This window comes from Micropterus dolomieu, linkage group LG12 (genome assembly GCF_021292245.1).
Source record: "Micropterus dolomieu isolate WLL.071019.BEF.003 ecotype Adirondacks linkage group LG12, ASM2129224v1, whole genome shotgun sequence".
Taxonomy (NCBI): Eukaryota; Metazoa; Chordata; class Actinopteri; order Centrarchiformes; family Centrarchidae; genus Micropterus; species Micropterus dolomieu.
This window is the reverse complement of record NC_060161.1, coordinates 27,189,855-27,211,749: the sequence shown is the minus strand read 5'-3', so window position 1 is coordinate 27,211,749 and position 21,895 is coordinate 27,189,855. Positions and strand designations below refer to the sequence as shown.

Here is a 21,895-nt window from a genome sequence, read left to right as displayed (position 1 = left end):
GTCACTGCCTATTTTGCAGAACTGTGCAGTACCTGTCGCAAAATACTGTACCAAAGTACTATTATGTCAAATATGCGCTAAAACAACGACCTAAAATTGTATCATTAGTTAAAAGTGAGGTCCCTTATAGCATATAGCATGACCCCATGGACACCAGTCACTCCCACAATTTGTTTCCGGTAAATTGATAAAATTGTCTTGTATTTTAGAAGAAGTAAGAAGTAATTGGAAGGAAGCTTATTGACACTGTGTGTGTGTGTGTGTGTGTGTGTGTGTGTGTGTGTGTGTGTGTGTGTGTGTATGTGTGACATCTTTATGTAGGCTTTTTTCCCTTGAAATTAAACAATAATAAAGAGCATTTTTAAAGTTGCTGAGCCCTCTGTATTACTCTCAGTGACCCGTGGAGGGCCCCAGACCCTGCTTTACAAACTAATCTCAGTAGGGATGATGAATTTATGCAAATTATCCCTTCAGTCCGCTTTGAATTAATGCAAGTTGTTTGAAAGTTAGTATTTAAATGAGATCAAACTAAACGTAATGACAGTTTGCTTACATTTTGAGTGGGTGAGCATATACTGGGGGGGGGGCTGAAACTGTAGGGAAGGTGCAAATATGTTTATCAGCTGAATGGCAGGTAGGGGAACCTTTAAATTAGTTTTAGTTTGAATGAACCACCTTATTAAACTTGATGTATTCATTCAAATAGCCTATTTGTTGCAACATGAAACACTGTACAGGTGTGTCCTATCCTCCCTCATGAAACACTAACGAAAAAAAACCGGTTTAAACATGGGGGAAACTCCGCTCACTCGGGCTGCTTCTGTACACACATCGAACTCACCCTCCGGTTCCTCCTGCGTGACGCACGGAGCCCAGACAGTCCGCTCAGCTCGCAGCTCGGAACCGTCCTGAGCAACATGCAGGATGGCGAGTGTGGAGACAGCCGCCGAACACGAGCGTATCCTTCGGGAGATCGAGAGCACAGACACCAACTGTATCGGACCGACCCTCCGGTAAGTGCGTCCCTGTGAAGGCAGCTGGACCCGCGGCGTCACCCAGCTGAGGGAGCGCGGCTAGCTGTGATTAGCTCCAAGTTAGCAACTCCAAACTTTAACGCTCCTGTGTCCATTATCGGACAGCTAGCCGGCTAACTTTAGCAAAGATAAAAAGCTGGCTAATTTACACCATTAGCGCATGTGTGTAAACCTGCACATTGAGCCCAACTGTCTCGGGTTGTCTAACGGTTTTTGACCCGGTATTGTCCGTTTTTTTACTTTGACAAAGTTTGTCAACTTTATCCAGAGGCATTTCATCTTAACTTAGGCTAACGTTAGCTAACCTAGCTAACCAATTGGTATTCCGCTCACTGGTGTCAGAGCTCACAATGGCAGTCGAGGTTTGTTTTCTGGTTAGATAAGCGCTCTCTGTTTGTGTGTTTGTTTGTCTCTCAAATCGGTCAACTTATCTGGAGGAGTCCTGGTGCCTGCTCGTTGTCAGTTAGCCTTACGTTAGGTGGTTTAGCAACAGATATATAAGGACTGTCAAGTGCAGCAGCAGCTGCTGTCAGGCGGTCTGTGCACACAATGAATGAGATGTAACGTTATAGTTCAGTAATTACTCCTGGGGTAATTAATAATAACACCGCGTTAATACCATATACTGTAATACACGACACAGAAAGATTTAAAAGGTTGATGTTTGAATGCGCGTTGGTGTTTAGACTGTTGCTCAGTCATTTAGTGGAAACCGCACTTAACAGACTGAATGATTTTTCTGTTGGTGTTGGTGCTTGTGTCCGGTTACATCACGGTTTTTAACGTCCCATCAGTGTGGAGAGGATGTGTTTTGCGATGCAGCATTGCTTTAGGTGATTTTTGGACCTGAAATGAACCGAACACAGTCTTGTTTCCTGCTCAGCTTTCATGTGAAGAGCAATGTTTTTATACTGGATGTGCCAGGTACCCCCCCAAAAACCGTTTTATCGTACTTTATTCCTCTCTGAAGAATCAGTATCCTTGTCCAGTGGTCTCTGAACTGATTGTCCAAAGAGGAAATAGGTATTGAATATACGGGGAAATGCAACAGAGGAACTGGACTATTGAAGGTTTGTGAATAGGGCTGCAGCTGACGATTATTTTAATTTTTCGACTGGTCGATCAGTTGTTTGGTTCATAAAATGGTGAAAAATGTCGATTAGCGTTGCCCAAAGTGACGTCCTCAAATGTCTTGTTTTTTCCACAACCCAAAGGTATTCAGTTTACTGAATATATACAAGAGTAAAGAAACCAGAAAATATTTACAATTTAAAAGCAGTTGGATAAGACACATGCCTTTCGTGTGTGAGATCTGAGTTCAATTCCCACTGCCACCCATCCACCAATGACACTTAACCCCTAGTAACATATATATATATATATATATATATATATATATATATATATATATATATAGCAACTCTAAGTTGCATTGGATAAAAGTGTCAGCTAAATGAGTAGATGTAATGTAATTAATACAAACCTTGACACTTCTTGTTAAAGGTTTGTGTGTGTGTGTGCATCAACAAGTGCATTTTCTTCTTTCTCCCCCCCCCCCCAGTAGTAAAGACCTATTTGAGCTATTCATTTAGGCCATTTACTGTGCCTGATGGGACATTAACAAAACCAGAAAAGTGTGTGTGTGTTTACTGGCCCACTCAAGATTCATTTGCCATATGAGTTGACAGCTTTGTGTGACGCCTCTGGCTGCGATATTCTCCTCTTGAGTGTGTGTGAGTTTGTCAGCGACGTGGTGAGCGACTCAGGCGGGCGAGCAGACACTATGAATAGTATTTTAGTATTAATAGTTTCATATCTTCCAGCTTCCTGTTTCTGTCCGAGTCTTATTATATGATCCACTTGTTCCACACAGCCAGTCACACACTTAAAATACAACAGCACAGGCTATGTTTGGACCTGTCAGCGCCATCGTTAGCTATATTTAGCCCAGAGAGATTTGTTGAAAGAGAGATTTTTAAAAGGCAAATATATCAGATGATGAAGAATGCTGCTGTATGTTTTGATGAGAGAAGAAGCTTAACAGAGCAATAAAGCAGCTCTGGTGTCGTTTTTAAATCTCTTATTAAGTTCAACCGCAATTGACTTTAGATGTTTTGTAATTCCTGTTATGTTAAGCACATGTTCCACACAGATAAAAAAATTCTAGATATTGCTCTGCTGCCTGCCTTTTCCTTTGGTATTTGAAGCCAACGTCCAACAATAGGAAACAACAAAACAATAAATAACTTGCGTTGTCTTAAATAGCTGCTGGAAATTATGAATTACTAGGTTGTTATTCATACCTGCCGGAGGTAAAGGGACAGTTTATTATCACTGTTGGGATGCGCCAATGTGACATTGATATCAGCAGTGCGCGAGTAGACCCCAACATTTTGGTACGAGAGCTAACATATCATGGAGGGAGCTAGAAACAAGGAGTCAGCCATTTGGAGGGGTTTCATGCTTGTTACACCAACAAGTTCTACGGCCACTTGCAATATCTGCAGAGCCAATGTTTCGACATATAAAATATAACACAAGCAACTTAATCAAGTACCCAGAAGTCTCATGGCAAAGAACACCATTCCCAGTCTCTTCCTCATTGTGAGGAAAACAGCTTATTATTTTTAAAATTTATTGGATCGATACTCGACATCAGCTGAAACCCAAAGCTCAGGTATTGAGACTTTGAAGTCGGATTAGTGCATCTCCACTGACAAGTTTTAGGGGTTATTTACATTTGCTTTAAATTGTCCTCTGATCGAGCAAATGTGTTACTTTTTAGATGAAATGCTCTCTGATATGATGGTACATTTATTAAATACAACTGCAGCAATTTTGCATAATTGCATATGTTGTAGCTGTATTTTTAAGCATTGAGATTCTAATGTTCCTCCTCAATAGTAACTTTCCCAGAACCAAGACTCTTCAGACAGCCTGGAAAATCAGGTTGGCTGTGTGTGTGGGTGTGTGTGTACGTTCCCCTGCAGCAGCAGTGTGCAGGTCTAGGCTGGCTGCAGCATTCCTCCCTGACAGCAGAAATAGGTTGTCAGGATAGATCTGGAGTGGGACTGATCAACTCCCTCAGGTTACAAACATTAACCTGAAGAGAGGACGCGCGTATTGCTCTATGTGGAATTGTTTAATATTGTTATGCTGTATGAGACAATGTATTGCCAGAAAAATATGCCAGTGTTGTCAGTCAAGTCCCTCGGGTAAAGACTAGAAGACATTTAAAAAAGGGACTGAAGAGACTGAAGTGAGGCGTCTTTCCTCCAGCTGATCACATTAGAAAATAATTCCTAATCATTCAAATATTAATAATTTCAGCCTATAAGAGTAATAGTAGTAGTAATAGTAGAATCAGGGCTGCCAGTATTTGGATCAAGATTAAGTAGGTCTAGACTACAGTTTTTATTTCAGTGTGTCAGAATTTAATCAACGTTTAAGTCGAAATTGATATGATACCCAATATGACAGAATTTGTGCTGACAACAGCACAAAAGGTGTCTCTTCTGAGACAGCAGAGAGTGGCCAAGGTCAAGAAATGAGGTTTCTGTTAGTATATTTATTAAGAAATTATATGTTATTCATATGTTATTGTGACTTGGCCACAGAAAGACAACATGGAAAATGTGAGCCAAGAGTGTGAAGCTCTCTGTTTCTGCATCACAGTCCATTATAAACCACACATTAGATAAAGTTTATACAAACACTGACAAGGGAAACACATTAATTCGATTGATTGATTATGGTCCATCGCCAAAACTGGCCGCCAACAATAATATCTGGCCCGCTGCCAGATTATGGTGCTTTGAAAGCGGCAAAAAATATAAATCAATAAATACTTTGATAGCAGTGCTGAAATAGATCTCAGTCATAGCAGCAACAGTTACTCACATAATCACTTCCTCTTTAGTGTTTTTTGTACGACAAAATAAAAGCGCGAGAAGCTTGTTTTCTGCAATACTGTATTTGGAGTTGAACTGAGCTTTTACTTACAACGGCATTAAAAGAGTCTGTTGCCTGCTTGACACACCTCTGAAAGAGCCGTCTGAAAACGCGATTCCCCTAAACGTCCTCTGCCTGGAGACACTGGGGAAATGATAAAGCGTCTGTGGGTTGATGGATGCGGATCGAACACTGAAACAAAAACCGTGCAGCACATGTCGTGATCTGAGAAACAGTCGCTGCGGAATTTGTTGAAGAGAGAAAAAACTTATCCTAAGGTGAGGTTGAACCCTTTACGCCTGGGTTGCAAGTCCTGTGCCTTACCGACTCAGCTAACCAAACGACATGTTCATGCAAGTGATTGGTCAATTATGTCTTATATTCTCATCCACCACCACCATTTGCAGACCCCTGCTGTATATTATTACTTCTTTGAACGTACGTATTCAACACAGTGATGAGTGTCTGCACTGCCTGAATTCTACCAGAAGTAGAACAAGAAGAACGTAGTGACGAAATGCGCTCTGTGGCGCTGTTTTCAGCTACAGTAGAAACATGATGCAACGTGGCAATGTCCATGGAAGGGGGACCCGCAGTTATGTAGATATAAAAGTCTCATTCTTAGGTAATAAAAACATAATGGTTCATTATGTAAGGTCTTTACACGCCACTGAAAAATAGTTATGGATCTTATATTGCATTTCTGTTGCTAGATCCTCAGACATACTACCCACTGAACCTTTAAATGAAGAACTAATACAAAACGTAAACCGAAATCTTTAATCTTGTCAGTATAAATCCTGCAGTGTGAAAGGTGTAGAGCTTGGTAACTCATGACTGGGGTCAGTTTAAATGCCTCTGTATTTATTTACACGTGTTTGGATTGGTTAAATCTGTAATTTTAGGACCTAAAATGCTTGTTCAGAGAGGATTTGTGTGTGTCTTTCTGGTGCTGTTTAAATCTTTCCACCTATGAGTTTCTCTCTCTGCTTCCCAACTCGTTCCAACCGACAGCAATTATCCTGAGAAGCTCACTCACATTACGGTTGACGTAAACACAGAGAAGCAGTTTTCAGGGCAGAGTCTCTGATCACCACAGCAAAGTTGTGATTATACAAACAAGAGCAGTGAAAGAGTGACGTAGTCGGGAAATTAGAAGGGCAGACGGAGAGAGGTAGGAGTCCACGACGGAGCAGATCTAAGCAGCATCTCACGAAGATGCACGGCCTAGATGTAACTTGGCTTCAAGGATCTGCTTTTTTTCTCATGTGTTATTTATATACTTACTTTAATGGTTCCACTTTTTTAATTGTGTCAGGCTTGGAAACGAGGCAAACTCAAGAGTCTTATGTTTTTAATCATTTTTAAGAATTGGTTTATTATCGATGAGCCAATGTGTAGTAAATTAATCAGCACCTGTTTTGATACTGGATTAATAGTTTATCGAACTCTCTGTAACCAAATCTCACACATTAAGGCTATTCTATGTGATCTCCCTTTGATAACTAATGTAATAACTGATATTAATATTGGTTAATTATTTAAATACTAATATTTTTTTCTCTTACGTTCACAAAGTCTCCCCTGAAACTGTTTGTAGCCCTTGAAAAGGAGCAGCTCTTTTTCTGTTTCTGTTTTTGGACTTGATGGATTGATTAAGAATAATCTGCAGAGTAATCGATGCTCATTAGTTGCAGCCTTAATTTTATGTAAGTTTGCACTGAGATATTGTACTGGTTATTTTAGACTATTTTTAATTGTTTTGTTTATAAAATGTTATGAAATATGTATAAGTGGCCATCACTACAGTACTCAGAACCCAAAGTGGGCAGTTTCGTTTGTTACTATTCCAAAGGGATTCAGGTTTCAGCAACATGTAACAAAGAAAAGGTGCAAAACACATTGAAAGAGCTGGAACCAACACTTGTTTGTTCAACTTTATGTTTATTTGTCATTCCAACTTTAAGAAATACAGCTTAAGCCTCTTCACACTACATAATTTTTAGCCCGATTTGCCGCTCGGCAGGTGTGAATCAGCGGTTGATCGGCGGTCGCCAGTCGTTGTGTGTGTGTGTGAACTACTCAATGACGCAACAAAACGGCCCCTCGAAACATTTGTGACACATCGCCGAAGTCTGCCAGATATCTAGCATGCCAAATATCTGGAAGAGTTGACTCGGCATCCACATCCAGCCAATGAGAGCAGGCTGCTACTTTTTCACCGCAAAACACTTTTAACTCCCCTGCAGCTCTCTCTGTAGCTCAGACAATCCCCGCTACCTGCGTGTGCTAATCCATTCTTTCACCCAAATTCTTTGTCTTTATAATCGCCATCTTTATAATAAACAGCTGTTATGTCTGTAGGTTTGCGTCATTTCCCGTTTTACATTTCAGGTGTGTTTTCTTGACAAAACGTGGTTTGGAGTCCAGCGGCGGGTGACCTCCTGTCACCGATCAGTCACGTAGTGTGAACGACTACAAGGCTCCCGTCACAAGACAGCAAGTTGTGTAGTGTGAACAGCACGGCCATCGGCCGACGCTGAAAATCGTGTAGTCTGCACGAGCCTTTAATGAAATATCACTTCTCTCAGGACCACTGGACCAGAATCAACAAAACATCAAAAGTGTTTGAATACAGGAATTGCTATAAAACACAATAGTACTTTAGTGAACCGTCGATGAACTAGATGTGCAAAGACTAGTTACACCCATGAAGTTTGTACTGTTTGTGCTTCAGCAAGATGCTGCAAGATTACCAAGTCTTTTTTTGAGCCGAGGTAAATGAGAACCCTGTGTTTCTCTGCCTGTTGCTGACCGATCGTGCTGCGGGTGTTTGTTGCTTCAGAAACAGCTGAATGTGTGTTATCTGTTTGTCTGCGGCTGAGCTCATTCCAAGGTGTGCTTTTTATTGCCTAATCTAATCAGTAAACACCAGTCACGCAGCTGCGAGCGAGGAGGACCCCGCTGCATAACTTTATAAAGCTTCCTCTCGGTGTGTGTGTTGAGCTCCACCCTGTGTTTAACAGCGTGCAGCTGGCGAGTTTCGTCAGAGTTGGCTGTTAATGACAGGGAACCTTCATGTGCGCACTTATTATGTGGTTTTCTACTGCACGGCCATGGAAAATGCTCCTTTCTGATTGGTTGGCAGGTGTTTATTTAAATCTTATGGGACAGCTCAGACGTTCTGCTTGACAGTTAAACCACAGTTTCATCAGGTGCATATTAAACTGCAGGTAACCATAGCATAACAGTATTGATGCTTTGCCATCGGTTAACTGACCTGCGAGCTGGCCAGCCGTGTGTTAAATCGACAACAAATAAACACTCTGTAGTTCTTTTCCATGTGGCCCTGGTAGAACATTTTTTATGTTGTGGCATTTTTCTTTTCTCTGTAAGGCTCTGTATTGGACCTCAGACCTTTTTTGCACACATTCATGGTTCCTAGACGATGAATCGTAATGACTTTGGCGATCACCTGACTTTTCTTTTAGACCCACCATGAGGTGGATTAGTTATCTTTACAACTACTGATTTAATTGACATGGAGTTGGGTACAGACATGTTTCCCTCGGGATGAATTGTAAACACTTCAGTGATCCCCTGACTTTTCATCTAGCGCCATCAGGACAAAAATTTACATTTTTTTACAACCAAAAACATGCTAATCTAATGACTTTGTGTTTTGCTGTAATTAGCCAGTGTTAGCATTCTGGCACACTAAATTAAGTCAGTGAACATGGTACACATTATACCTGCTTATCGTCTGTATGTTCGTCACTGTAGTGAACATTTAGCTCAAAGCACTGCAGCCTCACAGAGCTGCTAGCACAGCTGTGGACACTTTGTCTTGTGTTAATCGAAATCCATCAGTAGCCCTGCTTGTCAAGAGGCATGAAATATTCAAGGTACATTCATCTGTTATTTTATAACAGGGATGTATAATGAGATGAAGCTTGTTCTTCCCTTTTATGCTACAAAGCAAAAGATATGTGCAAAATGTTTGTGATGCTTCCAGTCATGGTGCTTTCTGTTGCTCGATTTGGTCGATCGATTAATCGACTGATTGTTGCAGCTCTACTGAGCACTCGGCCCTGGGGGTCTCCGGTGTTGAGCACTAGGGTGGAGAATGACTGTGTGGAGTTGTTTGCTGTAAGTGTTGAAAACTCACAAGGAACTGAAAACTTTGGCTACAATTTCTGAGAACCCAGCTATGTGAGGGGCAGGCAGGCGTCTGGTGCTTGGTTGCGATTTTCATCATCCACACTTTGCAGCCTTTGCTGGTAAGCTGTTCTGCTCTGTTTAAAACAGAAGCAGACTGTGTTTAACTCTTTGTCAGTGATGTTTTAAAATAGGGCTGAGTGATCATTCTGCGTAAATATGTACTGACGTGTAATGCATTAACAGTGGAATAAAGGTTACAATCATTACAACAACAATTTGAGAATACGATATGTAATTGAGCATACATTGCCATATTTTAATAAATGCTGATGTTAGAAATTTAATCATGATTTTGATTTCAGCAGCGCTGCGTAGCTCCATGTGCAATATTCTCACATTTAAGACATTCAGCAAGACCTGAGTGTTTCATGTTGCACTAGTGAAAAGAAGAAGGGAGTCATTTGCCACAAGCTTGTTACAGCCCACACACACCCCGCTGAGTCATCACACTGTACTTGGGAAGAGACAAACACACTCACATCCATTCATACACACTCAAGTTGGTGTGCTTGTCTTAAGTGGGTTAAGATCCTATTTAGCCAGCTGTCAAGCTGCCTGCCCAAATATACACACACACACACACACACACACATCATAACACACACACACACACACACACACACACACACATCATAACTGAGAGCAGCTTTCTTTGTGTCAGTGCTTTCAGACTTCTAGCTCACCAAAGCCAGCCAGCCATCTTTTCCTCCTTTTCCCCCTCTAACACCTCCTCATTCAAAATCTGCACCCTCTGTGCTATTTCCCCCTTCTTTCTTGCCCGCCACCATCTTTTTTTCAACTTCTGTCGGGACACTTATGTAGGATAAAAATGGCAAAGACACCTAAAAGCTGGTGAAAACGGCCTCGACAGAACTTGTCTTCAGGCATTGGGCATCAAACGTAGCCACTAAGCATATTTTAATGGTGGACAATCCGCATTAATTAATTGTTAATATGCCAGATTTGGGCCAAATGGCTGTTTTCATATGCAGTGACTCGTGACAGATTATGACCCTGTTGTGATCATCGGCAGTGATATTCACCTTCTTTCCATTTACTTACTTGGAATATATAACATTACTGTTTTCATCCTTATTTAAAGTAAAGTGTCATTCAGGCATGTTATGAAAATTCTGGTGACCGAATTGACCCTGTTTTATAAAGTCCACAAAAAGCATGTATTAAATCCCATGGACATTATTATTATTATTAGGCTATTTGTAAATCTACCTGCCTCCGACTTCTCTTCTCCGCTGTTCTCACACACATACCTACACCTTTCCATCAGCTTTTATTGAATGTTTGTTATATTGTTATTGAGGAAGATTATACAGTGATAATTATCATTAGTTATATTGCCCAGCCCTACGAGAAGAAAGAACTCCCAAATGAATTATAATTAAGTGTATTAAACGGATTTTGCACATAAGTCATGGCGATTGAAAGTGATAGAGAAATGTCTGACCTAGCAAGCACTGATCCACTGATTTATTTACTCAATCCCATTTGATTGAAACATCAAATTTATTAATTTACTACTCATACAGTGGTTAGAAACAGACAAGTACAAAGGAGCAAAGACGTCGTCCGTACTCTTCCCCTCTCTGTGGCAGACAGTACCAGGCGCTGTGGCACCAGTTCCTGTTAACACGCATGCTAATCTCAACACTCGTCCGTCAGGAAACCAGCCATTGTTTGGAGACTTCTCAGCAGAATGAAGTAATGTTTTTATTCTTTTTTTACATTTACCAACCTCCATTGTTCACCAAAAAGCAGCAACATATGGCTCTGCTAGTGCTTACGATGCCATTGTGTGACACAGTAATTATGATCCAAGTGTTGGGAAAACTAATCTGGATTATCATTTGAGCCGTAATAACAATCTATTGAACAGCTGACACACTGATGTCATCATACTTAAGCATACAATGAAATCTTTTCTCGTTTGTTCACATAAGGATGTCTTTTTTATCAGCTAGCAGGGTTGTGCGATTATGGGGAAAAATCATGATTATTTTGGTCATAATTGAAATCACGATTATTAATGCGTGTGTGTGCGGAGTGTAGCAGGGCAGTTGACAGGTGAAGTCTTTGAGTTGACGACAACTCCTTACGTTACATAACGCTGAAATTCAACAGTGGTGTTCCGTCGGGAGATGCAGTTACTTAAACTAATTTTCAGTAAAGTATAAATCTGGTAATGCGTTACAAGAGCACGGACAAGATAAAGCAAGGATAGCCGCTAGGCTAATTTCTGCAGTGTAAAATACCATAGGCTCATGCTAATAACGGTGAATAGCTAGTTTTCGCATTTATAACCCCGTCATCTCGGTTTGAGCTGACCTGAACATCACAGCCTGGCTGAGAGTGAGTTATTCGATTTTCAATTTGGGGTTTTGAATATGGAGGTTTTTTTCCATACGCCTGACCCGCGTATGGGAAAAAAAACAGTGACCGAAACGCACCAGTGACCGAAACTGTCCATCAAAGGGAAAACAAAATGAAGCCCTCCGCTGTGTGGGATGTGTGTGTTTGTGTGTGTCTCGCTATTTAATTACTATCGAACCTTTTAAGCTCAAAAAATGTCATTCGGGCCAGCCCTAGCTCACACATCGTGAAAACAACTATTAAACTATTATCGTAGATGATGCGTATCGCACCCCCCTGTCAGCCAGTGACTTTGAGGCTCAGTGTTTGTTAAAGGCGGTGTTTGGACAGACTCTGAACCTTGATGAAGACACAAACTGAGTCTTTTAGTTTATTATATGGTATTTCTTGTTTATTTTTTTGTTATGTTTGTATTACTACCACTAACTGTACTATGATTTGCCCCCCCCCGTTCAGACTCATGGTCCTGCCCGAGGTTTCTTTCTGCTAAAAGGGAGTTTTTTCTTTGCCTCTGTCGCCAAGTGCTTGCTCATGGTGGGAGTACAGTCTAGACCTGCTCCGTATGGAAAGTGCAATGAGCTAACTTCTGTTATGAATTGGCTCTATATAAATAAACTGAATTTGTCTGATGTCAGAAAAGTGTGTGTGTGTGTGTCTAAAGAAAGCACATTGTGGCGTCAGACCTGCTCTCTATTGTACTAGGAGGGCATTTCCTTGTCAATAGGAGGAAGGGTGGGAGATTCAGGTGTGTTTATGTGTGTGTTTGTGGAAGGGAGTGAACACAGGAAGAACTGGGATCACTATTACAGAGACGGCTTGTACACAACACAAATCAAATACAAATGCCTTTTCTACGTCTGTGTCCTGATGAGGCCAGGTTAATACAGTGCTTGAAAGGACATTTTGTTAAAGCTTTGTGACCAACACACAGACATCAGATACATAATCTGTTTTTTAATAGAGAGAGGGTTGAACTGCAAGCACATGCAGCTCTTAGGCACCTAGTCAGTCAGTGCCTTTGTCCTCAAACTTGATTCACTGACAAATAAAACGCACGCACGGAGAGAGAGCCGGTGTGCTTCACTCTTAAATGACTGCGAATAGTTGTGTCAGACAAGTAATTTGCCAGTTTTACGTTTTCCAGACTTTGGGCCCCGAACTGCATTTGGGAACGCACCGGTTTCTTACACTTTGTTTTAGCGCCAGCACTGGAGAGTCAGTACAGGTCAGATCCGCTCTGCTGATTTAAGGACGGTAGCGAGACGTTGTGGTGACGTTAATACTGTAAACAGGAACTTTCTTTCCTCTGCAGACGTGAACACAGAATACACATTACACTGTTAGGATGCAGCCTGAGCAGCTACCATCTGACAGGGCTATCACAAACGCGTTTTACAGACGCCCGGTAGTGACGCGTTACCTGGGGCCACCGGTAGTAGTAGTCACATCAACTTTTAAATATTTTTATACTTTAACAACTTTTAAACGTTATTATTACTCTAGACAAAAATATCAAAAGTAATCCAGGATGAGTAACTGTCATGTACTGATCTAACTAAGGCTGCAGCTAACGATGATTTTAGTACTCGAAGCTTCTGTAGATTATTAGATTACGAAGTACTTTTGCTTCAGCCCCCCCCCGTAACGGGATCACTAAAATTGATTCAGTGATCCCGTTATTGGGAGATTTAGTGATTTGCTAAAATGCAAATGAATCGTTTCAGCCCTAGATCTGATACCCGTTGTTACATTTATGGTTATTTATTGATGTGACGATAAAACGTGATACAGATTTTTGAGCTGTCAAGGTAGATATTAGGATACACCCTGTAGCTCAACTTAATGTCTTGTGAGCACTTCAAAGCCATGGCCAGTTCTTCTCACTGGAATACTAGCTACAAGTTCAGATTAGATTTAAATGAACAGCAGGCTGCTAACAATGTCTGTTTACTCCTGGCCCACTCTATGGCAACACTTTTGGTTTTTTTCTCTCTTAACGCTTTTGTGAGCAGCACTTTGGTGGATTGCCTATAGGCAGGAAACATCCTGATGAAGCCTCTCACTCTGTTGTTTTGGTGTCTGTAATGGCTGCTGGAAGCCTAAACACCACAAAAAAACAATGTCCTGGACAAATGTCTGGGGAGGATGTGCAAATAACTGAAATGAGAGTAAATTACTCACTTCTCAGCTGTGTCCCAGTTTCATAACACATCTGGTAAATCAGGTTTTGTGTATGTAAAACGTGTACTTACTAAGAACTATGTGATTTTTTTTAAATGTGCTGTAGATATACTGTTGTCCCAAAGTATAATGTACAAAGGAAATAGAGGAGATGCTCACAAGTGGGGGAGGGGAGTCCAAAATGTTAATTAATTAGGGCTGGGTATCGTTCAAAGATTTTTGATATCGATACAATATCTCGACTTTGATAACGGTTCCTGAACGATACTTTTTTTGATATCAATTTGAGAAAGACATCGATACGTGATGTCACACGGAAGCGCTTCCGCCGGCTGCACATACAGGTCCATATGTGGCGGTGGCGTCACTTACTGATCCTTCCGAAATGCTTGGGAAAATGTAGCGTGTGTAACATAATAATAAAAGAGCTACCAAGAAGCTCCTGAGAAATGCGCTACTGCCCAACACTGCTCGTATGGTGGGCGTGTTGAAGCAAGCTCGGTGGCAGTAGAGGTTGCAAAGACGGAGCAACTTTCTGCTCTTAAGTTTATTCCATGCACAGTGAAGGCTTCACCAGGGTTGTCGCGTCGCCGCTCTTGGCTGCAATTATTGTACGTCGCAAATATTGCATCGCTCGCTGTTGCATCTAGCCTGGTGCAATGTAGCCACGCTTTTGATTTTCTCCACTTCTCTTACATCCACGAGCCACGTCTCTGTTCGTAACCGGCGTGAACTAGTGTTTACATCACCACAGCCAATTACAATCACTTTTAGATTTGGGCACATCAAGCATGCTGCATGCTTATTGGCTCAGTGACGTTAACAAGAACCTTTAGGTATCGAAATTTGGTACCAAAAGACATTTTTTGATACTCCATGGTATTGAGGCAATTCGGTCTGTGCCTAAAAAGTATTGAACTCGATACCCAGCCCTACAATTAATTGATTCATTGTTAGGACTGTAAAATGTCATGTTACAATTTCCCACAGCCCAAATTGTTTTTATTCCACTAACAGCCCGAAACCCAAAGAAAGTGAGTTTACACTGATATCAAACAAAGAAAAGCAGCAAATCTTGAGAAGCTGCAACCATAGAAGGAAAAATGCCTTAAAACTATTTATCAGAATAGTTTTCTGTCGACCGACTAATCAGTTAATTGACTAATCTTTTCAGAATAGAAAAATGTTTTTAATATTTCTGTAAAGGTATGTTTTTTTTTTTTCTTGGATACTAAATGCAAAAACAATATATTGTGACATAAAGGACATACAGTGTGTCCAGATATGCAGTTATTGTACGTTGTATGTGATTGGGACACAGCATTCCCTTTAGTGTTGACCAGCTCTGAAACAAGACATTGAACTGGCAAAACTAACCCAGTGGAGTCTGAAAACAACAACAGGCATGTATGAAAATGTGGAGCACAGTGTTTCTGAAGAGTTTTGCAATAACACCCCCTGGTGGACGCATTTTGTAGATGCTCCCATTCCACAACTTTCTTCTATGTTCCTTCTTCTGTCTTTCACTTGCAGAGCAAAAGACCGTTAGTTGCAAAATGATGTACAGCCTCAGTGAAGACGCAATAAATTACTCTTCAGGTTAGCTAGCTCTTTTCTTGAGCTTGTTTCTTCACTCTTTTTCCTTCCTCTGTCTCTAGGACCTGGGGTTCATGAGTTGTTCAGTAGCTACTTTGTCTGTCTTGTGAGTTGTTCCAATTATCCAACAAGGTCGCTTGTAATGCAAAGAAATATGTGGATAAAAGTGGAATTCAATGTTACAGTTGACGCCACATTAAGAGTCTGTAGGCCATGTAGAAGTGGTGCGATTACTTCTTGAAATTTAGTGAAGCATCATTGTTGTGTGAATCTTGATATGCACAGAAAAGCAAGTATTTGTACGTTGGGCTGTATTTTATCATTACTTGAGATCAACAGATTTAGGGGAAGGAAAGCTGCTGGCTCCAAATTTTTATTAGGTGTACAAGAAGTGGAACTGTCCATTTAAAAAGTAACAAAAAAGGAGAAATTAATTTTTTTCAAAAGTGATCTTCAGAGGATTTAAAGATTGTGTGTGTGTCTATCCATCTATCTATCTTTCTCACCCTTTGTCGTCGCTTTCTCCAGGTCGGTGTACGACGGTCAGGAACATGGTCTCTTCATGGAGAAGCTGGATGTGCGCATCAGGAACCACGACAGAGAGATCGAGAAGATGTGTAACCATCACTTCCAGGGGTTCGTTGACTCCATCACAGAGCTGCTCAAAGTGCGAGGGGAGGCGCAGAAACTGAAGGTGAGGAGGGGCGGGGAGGTTGGGGAGTAGTCCGTAACAAAGCTGAGCGGAGAGAGCGCTAAACAGATGGATGTAAAGATGGAACAATGTTCCAAGATTGAGAGAGGGATGAACTGAAGGTAAAAATAGGCTGCTTTATTTTCCCTCAGAGTCAGGTGACCGAGACAAACAAGCGTCTTCAGGATGATGGCAAAGTGGTGAGTAGACAGGTTCACAAATATCAACAATGTCCAGTCAGGGCTTGTTTCTGGAGACCTCTTGACTAATGCTGCTTTCTTCATCTCCTTCTTTCTCTTCTTTTCAGCTCATCGGCTCGATGGAGGAGCTGAAGCAGTGTCGAGTGCAACAGAGGAACATCGCTACCACCGTAGACAAACTGACACACTGCCTACCAGGTAACACAAACTAGATACAAGCATGAAATGGACAGCGTGGAATACTTTTCGGCTCATATTTGAGTCCTTAACTTTGTGTTTAAGGTCTGTTTTCTGCTCCGCTCATATGTGCAAACATATAGACCAGTAGTCGACAACACTTTGATAACAGCAAAAAAAAAATATATATATATATTACCAGCTGGTTCTGAAACGGATATGACAGCAAAAGTTACTCACATAATCACTTCCTCTTAAGTGATTGTGCCTACAAAATAAAAGCGTGTGAATGTTTTGCAGATTTTTGCAGCAGCTTTTTAATTTAGAGCTTTTACTTTGAAAAGTTCTGAAGGAAATTTAAAAGAGTCTTTGGCTTGCTTGACACACCTCTGAAAGCCATCTGACAACGTGAGATTGCTGATTCCCCTGAATGACAAAAGCAGGAACACTCCTGCACATGCTCAATTGTGAAACATAACGATCTCTTTACGATCAATTTGTTGAAAAAGGAAGAAAAAAAATACTAGTGCAAGTGAGAATTGATCACGCAACCCTCCAAACGTGAGTTCTGTGCACTACCAACTGAACTAATTACACAAACAGTAAATGTTACAATGTAACAATCACAGCACAGTATAGGCCTCGCTTTAACTGAGGTCCGACACTTTCATGGCTGCGCTCCATTGACTCTAATGTAAAGAGTCGTTTTCTAGCTTTCTTTAGCCATATTTTCCAAGATATGGTCAAACGCTGTTCCTGGGGCACTTTTAATAATTACAGTCGCAACCCAGAGAGGCTGAAAGGAGAAGTACGATAAATTCTCTTTCCAAAACCTAAAACAAATCCAGAAAGAAATTTGGCCCGAGGCCAGACTGCCGGCCACCGATACAGATCAACAAAATAACACATGTCGAACTTTCTTTTGCTTCATCTGTCTTTGCTTTCCCCCATAGTCCTGGAGATGTACAGCAGACTTCAAGAACAGATGAAGGCCAAAAGGTATGTTACTGATTCTGTTATAACAAGGTACATCTCACATTTTCCCAAATTCACAACACAGTCCTGGAACAATAATAATAATTAATGTAATATAATTCTCCTCAATAACAATATAATAAATGTTCACTATAGTGTCAATAAATATTTGATTTAATTAATTTGAATCACGAAAGAATTAGCCCTCAAGTTTTCTATTAAGATAATTATTATGTTAAAGAGAAGTTACAAATCATATTTTTTACAAAAAAGATTTGATCTTGTTTTGAATGTTCTACCTCAGATTTATGAAGTGATCCACTGTTTGGCATCAAGTGTTTGTCCCATTCTGACCACAAAGAAAAGCTTAACCACACAATTAACCATCTGGTTTCTTCAATTTTCACTCAGGAGCAAAAATCAGCTTTTAAACTTGAAAGAAATAATGACATCGACATTTATCGTGATAACAATATCGATATCGAATGACATAAAACATTTCTATCGTGATAACGTTTTTGGCCATATCGCCCAGCCCTACTTGGGTGTGTAGATGACGTTTTCTCCAGAAAGAGGCTTAAACATTTTTAGTGACCGCTCCCATATCAGCTCAGGTTTGTAGTCTATGCAGAAGGCATGGGAGAGGGTCTTGATGTGCTGACCCTTGGCTGTGAAAACTGGTTCTTCTGGGGCGTTGAATGGTGCTTTTGGAGCCGGCTCATTGGCTCTGGACTCGCGCTCCTGGATAGGAAGTGGACTCTTTCTTCAGAGTTGCTGAGAGAGGAATGCAATCCTGGGTCTGTTTTGAGACATGATGAGCAGATGGTGGAAAGCATGACAGATGGAAAAATTCTCCACTCACATGTTAACATTCTCCAGTGAAACATTCAAAATTCTCCTTTAGTGTCAGGAAGCAACAGGCTTAACGGGAAATGTGGTTCTAATTTGTGAGGAACCACAAGTTGTTTGTAACTGTAATCTTGTGTGTTTTTAAGGTGAATATTCACAGGTTTTTTTAAACACACTTTCTACACTGTGACTCCTTTAACGTGCATTTGAATATCTAGCTAATGGTGCATTTTCAAACTTTTTTTGACCACTGTTTCTGAACTGGCTGCCACTAGATGGAGCGAAAGCGCTTGGAATATGGACTCAGATTGCTTCACCCTGTGCCTTTTCTTCCCTCCCTGCCCTTGGCCTGACCTGTAGACAGAAGTCTGGTTGGTCATAAATTTGTCGTTTGTTTGTGTGTTTTTCTACTTCTCTGTCCTGCGGCTGCTGGGCTCGCAGAGAGCAGGGAGAGGTCAGCCAACAGCGACTGCTCCGCCAGAGGGAAAGTTTGTGTGAGAGATGCAGTGGAGTGAAGTGGAGTAAAGTGTTTGGGGGATATTGTATTGCCAAAGATCCCTGAGGTGTATCTGAGTGCATTTATTTCTGTGTGTGTTTTTCTGCTTGATTTTAGTCATGCATCTGACAGCCAGGAAGTTGTTGTATTGCTGTGTGTTTGTTAGTTTTGCCAGAGTTTCCTCCCGTAACCAGAAACCTAACAGATTTAATCGGCATCTGCACAAATGTCCTACAAAGCTGCATTGGCTGTGTGAGGGCAGGGAGTCTTAACTCCCAAACAAAATCAAATGTAGCATTGGACAAGTTTAATCTTAACCTGAAGTTTAAATGGAGTTCATAAGAAACCAATCGGCTGTATGATTGGATAAATAAATTAAGTGGACCTTTTCAAATGCTGTGTGTGTGTGTGTGTGTGTGTGTGTGTGTGTGTTAGGTACTACCCGGCACTGCGGACGTTGGAGCAGCTGGAGCATACGTGTCTTCCCAGGGCGGGCCAGTACAGGTTCTGCTCCATCATGGCGGAAAACATCCCTAAACTGAGGACGCAGATCCGAGACACGGCCATGACGCAGCTGAGAGACTTCCTGGAGAGCATTCGGAAACATTCTGACAAGATAGGAGAGGCTGCCATCAGACAGGTACGCTAAACACACGTCAACGTACGCTTAGAGGCACACTTTGGGCTGATGGACATGACTGTCTGGGCTCAAGCAGAGATGAGCAGCGGGCTACAGAGGACTTTCTAACGCCACATCCCCAAAACTGTTTATCAACACTTTTTAAATGAAAAAAATAAAATGACTGTCGAAATCTAGCACGTGTTGCCAAGTGCTCTCAGAATGAGTTTGCAGTATTCATGTCCTGCAGCACAAATATAACTAAATATAAGTCTGTACTATTAACTGTGACACATTTGGAAAGGATCAATGCTGCTTACAACGACAACCGCGCATAAAGACGCAAACCCTTTCCTTTCATAAAGCCTATGGTGCGCCACACACACACAGCAACAAGAGTCTAAAAGCTCTGTACTTCTGCATAGCGCTGCTTTGAGCAAACACCATGATAACATTCTGATGTTCAGCAGGTATAAGGTTTGCTATGTTCCCAATAAACGCTAAACACAAAGTTCACCTGGGGTTGATGGGAATGTCAATAGGTTTGCAGGTGTTTGGTAATAAATCGAGTACATTTTGACCTGATGATGGCGCTAGATAAAAAATCAAAGGATCACCAATGTGATTAAAATTCTCCCTGCGGGGGAAATTGTTTTGTGTACCAAATTTCATGGCAATCCATTAAATGGTTATTCCAACCTGGACCAGAGTGGTGGAACGGCCGGCGGACATCCATCCCTAGACACATGCATCATCTACCCTTCTGTTACGACACTTGCAACTTGAGCTTTTAAATGCTGATGATGCCCAGGGAAGAAGTCATCTTTACCACTGACACTGCGGTAAAGCTGCAGATAGCAATCAGTGCAGAATACTTGTGTTGTGATCAGACAGTCATAAAACTGTTCAGTTTTCAGTGTTCATAGTAGTTTATATTTCAAATAACTAATGTAATATGTGTGTGTGTGTGTGAGTCTACCTGCTTCAGTCTTTAACTGCTACATCAGTGCGCTCGTCTGTGTGTGTACTTGCTGATAACGACAGTGTTGAAGGCTCTTAAGCAACAATTGGATTTTGTTTTCCATCGTGTGTCTTTCTCTCTCTGTCTGTTAATCAGAAGCAGCCTGTGTGTCTGTGGTTCCACTGCCAGTAAACAAGCATGTAGGCGCTGCAGGAGATGCCATGGCTTGTCAATGAACGTGTGTGTGTGTGTGTGTGTGTGTGTGTGTGTGTGTGTGCGTGCACTCGCATGCAGAGGCCCTGCTTTTCAGCACTTACCTAATTGTTGTTCTCTTTTCCAAGGCCAAGGACGTTACATGTGAGTATGTCTGTTTGTGTGTTTTGTGTTCTCTTGTGGCATCCATAGTTCTAAGTGAGGCCTCATGTTTATTTGTGTGCCTCCATTATTGGGGGAATGTTGTTTCATGGGAATCGCAGGATGAAGGGGAAGGATGGGAATAAGGAAGGAGCGGTTTGACAACAGACCGTTGAGCGGATGGAGACTCTGAGAAAAGTGGCTGCACAAGTCTGTTGTGTAGTATATTCTTGTAACAACTTCCTCCGTTATTAATTTAGCAGAAACTGACTCTTCACATAGACCCGAAAGTCTAAGATGCGTATCTCATAATAACTGCTACATTCCTGGTTTGAATTTTCCCTTTGTACCACTCACTCACTCACTCACTCACTCACTCACTCTCTCCTGCGTTATCAAAGAGTAGTATCAGAGTTGGGTTGGCTGCGGCTCAGGAGCTAGAGCAGGTTGTTCACTAATCACAGGGTTGATCCTCCGCTCCTCTTGTCCACATGTTGGAGTGTCCTTGAGGAAGACACTAGAGCCCAAATTGCTCCTGATGGCAGACACAAGGAGTTTATGTCGTCCGTGCATTTATAGCTAAATGTACAGTCAGTGGCCACTTTATTATGTACATCTTTGTGCACCTGCTTGTTATTGCAGATATCTGTTTTTCTTGCCCACATTGTTGTTTAAATGCCACAGCCTACTTTTGGAGTGTAGTTGCTGAGCATAGCTGTTTGCATCCCTTCACGAGCCATGTCACAAAGCACGTCACACCTCTGAAGCTGGTTCCACAAACGTGACGCTGATTTCAGTCATCAGATCTTGGTCCAGTAGAACGGATTTATCCTGCAGATTGATTTGTTTGTTTTGTCCTCTAGATGTCACTAGAGGTTCATATCTCACTCATAATTCAAAACATTGCTGTTTCTGGTTTACCTGTGATAAAGGTCCTCTTGCAAGCAACACGCCAACTCATTCATTCAATTAAGTTGGAGGTAAGATGTAACAGATGCAGATGCTTCCCTACAGAACACGACGGTATGAAAATGATCTGAATCGTGTGCTACAGCTTTCACAGTCACCAGATCTCAACCCAGTTGAACACCTGGGAGACTCTGGAGCGACATGCCAAACACCACCATCCCAAATCAGGGAGTTCCTGGAACGTTGAGAATCTATGACATTTAAGATGTTCTGGAGGCCTGTGGCTCCTAACA

General features: G+C 41.5%; 2 protein-coding genes across 3 annotated transcripts in view; one reads left to right on the top strand and one right to left on the bottom strand.

The window, feature by feature from the left end:
• tkfc (triokinase/FMN cyclase) overlaps positions 1 to 985 on the bottom strand; it is a 10,537-nt gene extending 9,552 nt beyond the window's left edge. Inside the window, exon 1 of the mRNA XM_046065313.1 lies at positions 842 to 985. Within this exon, the coding sequence (XP_045921269.1) occupies positions 842 to 919 (78 nt within the window). The 5' untranslated portion in view covers positions 920 to 985. The remainder of the gene's footprint in view (positions 1 to 841) is intronic.
• The window catches only part of exoc6b (exocyst complex component 6B), a 136,469-nt gene continuing 115,410 nt past the window's right edge, over positions 837 to 21,895 (top strand). For both annotated transcript variants that reach the window (XR_006827552.1, XM_046065312.1), the window contains exons 1-6: positions 837 to 1,013; positions 15,900 to 16,065; positions 16,215 to 16,262; positions 16,370 to 16,460; positions 17,393 to 17,438; positions 19,195 to 19,399. Coding sequence is in view for 1 of the 2 variants with exons in the window: in XM_046065312.1 (XP_045921268.1) it covers positions 925 to 1,013; positions 15,900 to 16,065; positions 16,215 to 16,262; positions 16,370 to 16,460; positions 17,393 to 17,438; positions 19,195 to 19,399 (645 nt within the window). In the remaining variant the exon portion in view is untranslated. The remainder of the gene's footprint in view (positions 1,014 to 15,899; positions 16,066 to 16,214; positions 16,263 to 16,369; positions 16,461 to 17,392; positions 17,439 to 19,194; positions 19,400 to 21,895) is intronic.